Source organism: Ctenocephalides felis, unplaced genomic scaffold (genome assembly GCF_003426905.1).
Source record: "Ctenocephalides felis isolate EL2017-DRISC unplaced genomic scaffold, ASM342690v1 CF-g0.4_SCAFFOLD_01886, whole genome shotgun sequence".
NCBI classification, from domain to species: domain Eukaryota; kingdom Metazoa; phylum Arthropoda; class Insecta; order Siphonaptera; family Pulicidae; genus Ctenocephalides; species Ctenocephalides felis.
The window spans coordinates 68,365,964-68,369,531 of NW_020538040.1; the positions used below are offsets into that span (position 1 = coordinate 68,365,964).

The 3,568-nt window shown below is 32.4% G+C and overlaps 1 protein-coding gene across 1 annotated transcript; it reads left to right on the top strand.

Annotated features, from left to right (window-relative positions):
* Window positions 1-2,406: 2,406 nt before the first annotated feature.
* LOC113375255 (transcription factor Sox-1b-like) lies at window positions 2,407-3,338 on the top strand. The gene is made up of 3 exons (XM_026615198.1): window positions 2,407-2,642; window positions 2,716-2,955; window positions 3,079-3,338. Exons 1-3 carry the CDS (start codon window positions 2,465-2,467, stop codon window positions 3,336-3,338), a joined length of 678 nt encoding a protein of 225 aa, XP_026470983.1. The 5' UTR covers window positions 2,407-2,464.
* The last annotated feature ends 230 nt before the right edge of the window (window positions 3,339-3,568 follow it).

Below are 3,568 nucleotides of genomic sequence, written 5' to 3' on the forward strand. Positions count from 1 at the left end.
TTTTGGCATTTGTCTGAATTAGACCTTTGGTCGACGTTTTCTCAAAAACGCCTGAATCGATTTCAGAAATTTAAAAGCCATTAGATGTATCTCAATGAGGACTATCGTTTGTCAGTTTTGTGCGATCTGCCGAGCCGTTTCCTTGTAATTTGAAAAAAGTGTTAAACTTTTCGTCCACATTTAAGCTCATACTACCGAATCGATTTTAATAAATCAAAAACTGTTCGAAAGATATATCGTTGGGAATGATACTGATTAGTTGTGGAAATCTACCGAGCCGTTTTCTTGTAATTAACTGTTGAAAAAAAAATTTAAACCGATTTTTATGAAAGTTTTTTATAGCCTTATATCATGGTCTTATAGAACTTACTAAAATATTACGGCCTTACGACAAGTTGGCATAAAAATAATGCCAAAAAATATCATCAAGTTCAATTTAATAAATACTTAAATTTAAATTCAATCCATAAAATATTATTATTTTAAAAATTGTAAAATAAACATGTAAAGTTAAAAAATATATATTATAAGATGTTGCATATTTAGATAAACTAATAAGAATGTTACTAGATTATATACCATCTCTTTATATTAAATCATTGGTGCATGCCTGGAATGCAATATAATAATTGCAATAAATTAATTCAAAATTGATTATTGAGAATCAATTATAAAAACAGACAATTTCTACTCTGCTGTGAGATATTTTCACATCGTTAGAGAGTTTACCCTCTATATTTACTCGAGCATTGAGGAAGATTACTTGCTTGTATTTATATTTTCCTTAAAGCGTTATGCTCATAATTTAATTTGTAATTTAATTAGTCTATACAATGCAATAATAAATTATGTTTTTCGCGTGTTACTCTGTGAGTCATGATTTCTAGGAGATCAACGAAGACACGATATAATACTTAATTGTTATTTGAATGTTTACATTCAGTAAGAGTAACGCAAATGTGTGTTTATGTTAAAAAGGGAGCAATTCACTTTTTGTAAAATTCATCGTTTTATTTATAAGAATTTAAATAAAATTTGCGCACTTGTAAATTTGTTGTCGGTGTCTAAAAAACATTTATAGTTGTAAGAAAATATTACTATTAATTTAAATGATGAAATAATATCTAGAACTACGTCCATGATATATGTCAACGTACCAGTACTTTCTTATAGCAGATATTTATTAAGTTTCTTAAATCAAATTTTCGACGTTTTTCATGAAAATTAACATGACGATGAAGTTCATGTACTAAACAGTACTACAAAAATTGGTTGAATTATATAAATTAATTAAAATTTGGCTACAATTATAGCACATATATGCACGTTTTTGTGCACTATAATTAAAATAATTATAGATATTATAAATGTGTCTGTGAGGAATCAATTGAAAATCGCAATGCTTAGATTTAAGTGAAAGTCAAAATTAATTTTCTAAATAAACATTTAAAAATTGTATCTAAATATCTAAATCTCAATTTCGGTTGATAAAGATATCTATCGGAAAGTTATTGCAACTTGCCTTAAGTCAAAATGTTACTTTGACTTTAAGTCATTAACAAAGTTCGTTATGGTAATGAAGTATTTTAATTATTTTATAATGCTGCTATGCATTTTAAATATTTCTCTATTATACAAAAAATAATATTCTATAACATGATGTTTTACTTTTTATATAACCGAATTACCTTAACAAATTATGTAGTATATCATCATTCGTTTATATCACACTTTAAATTTTTAATTCATATTTGAGTATTAAATCAATGCATAAAAATAAAAAATAATTAAATAATTTATTTACAAAAGTATCGATAACGCTTCTTACTTGACTTGAATTAAATTATCATTGAAAGTGATATTTTATTAAAAAATAAGAAAAAACACGTAAAAAATAATAATTATTATTATTGTAGCAAATTGCACAGAAATATCTATCTTGATACTTATAGCAAATAGAAATGTCTTCGTTATTTTTTGGCTAACGTTTTCTGCAAAGCGACACCTCTTCATTAGTATTAATTGTTTAAATATATGCATATAAATGTTTTGCATCTTCGGATGTTAATGAAAGAAAGCAGGTTATCAAAAATATGGGTCTATAGAAGCCGCCTGATATGAATTAGCATAACAAGCTCTTCTACGCCGGTATACTTTATAATGTACTTATTGGGACTGATAGTAAAATTTTTGTATTATTTGTAAAAGTATCGCGATAGCCGCGCCGGCATATAAATAGTTGGTCTCGCGTTCCGAGTAGTCAGTGTAGTTATCAGTGTGCACAGAAGCGTACCACAAAAGTGGCATTCAGTTAACAACAGTGTGAAGGATAACTAATTCTTATAAATAAGTTTACGAAATGCATAGTAAATGTCATTTCGTTTTGGCGGCGATGGTCCTTTGGGCCTCGACCGTTTATGTGACGGCAAACAACACAGGATACGTCCGATCAGATCCTGAAGTTATGAAACGTGCTTTCACCCGTGATTGTGATACCGGATACAGTTTGAAATGCCTAAAATTGGACGCCGTTTCATTCATTGAAAAATTAACCGAAACCGAGGAATACGGATTATTGCCTGGAGTGAGCGTAGTCAAGGACGCTTCCGCCAACGAAACGAAAACCGCCGAAATTGTTGCCGGTATATTGTTTTCCCGTGCAATGAAATAGTTTAACATTTCGCTTCTTTCACTTGTTAATGCTTTGTGTTTTAGAAATGGCCCGTGCTTTCCCTGATGATCCTGACAAACGTCTGGATGGTTACTTGATGGAAAAGCTCAGTGGATATCTATCCAGTCACACTTTGAAAATTCGCTTACTTCAATCTGATGTTGCTGACGAGGCTCGTGCCTTGGTGACCGGACGTGGAGGCGGCGGTGGCGGCGGCGGCGGCGGCGGCGGTGGCAAGAAAGGCGGTTACGGAGAAATCATTGCTGCAGCTGTTATGATGAAAGGTGAAAACGAAAATTTATAAAATATCTAAATTATTCTTATTTAAATCTTTTTGTTTTAATATGATCAGTAATTGTCTAGTGATCAGTTCTATTCATTCAATAACAATTTTATTTGTTCTTCAGGTACATTGATGGCAATCGGTATGGGCGCTCTCGCTTTACTCGCCGCCAAAGCTCTGATGGTAGGAAAGCTCGCTTTAATGTTATCTGCTATCATTGGATTGAAAGCTTTGACTCACCACGGTCACCACGAATCAACTCACGAAATCATAGCCAAACCAATTTACACCCATCATGACGAATACCATGGTGGACATTCCGGCTATGGTGGTGGTTACGGCAGATCCATGAACTTCGAACTGCCAGAGCATCTCCAAAACTAATCCTAAGTCAATACCGACCGTTGAACTTCAGAACCCTATAAACAATCTTGCCTAACTCTTCTTCGAAAGCACCACGCCTGCACCCTCAGGTGGAGGTGCTTACTCGTTCTACTTTCCTCTGTCTCTTTACTCTACTCTGTGATCTATACTTTTCTTGTCTTGTACAAAAAACAAATTTCTATTATTCTTTTAACGAAGCTGAAGCAATGTTTCTACCCCAGCAAACTTGC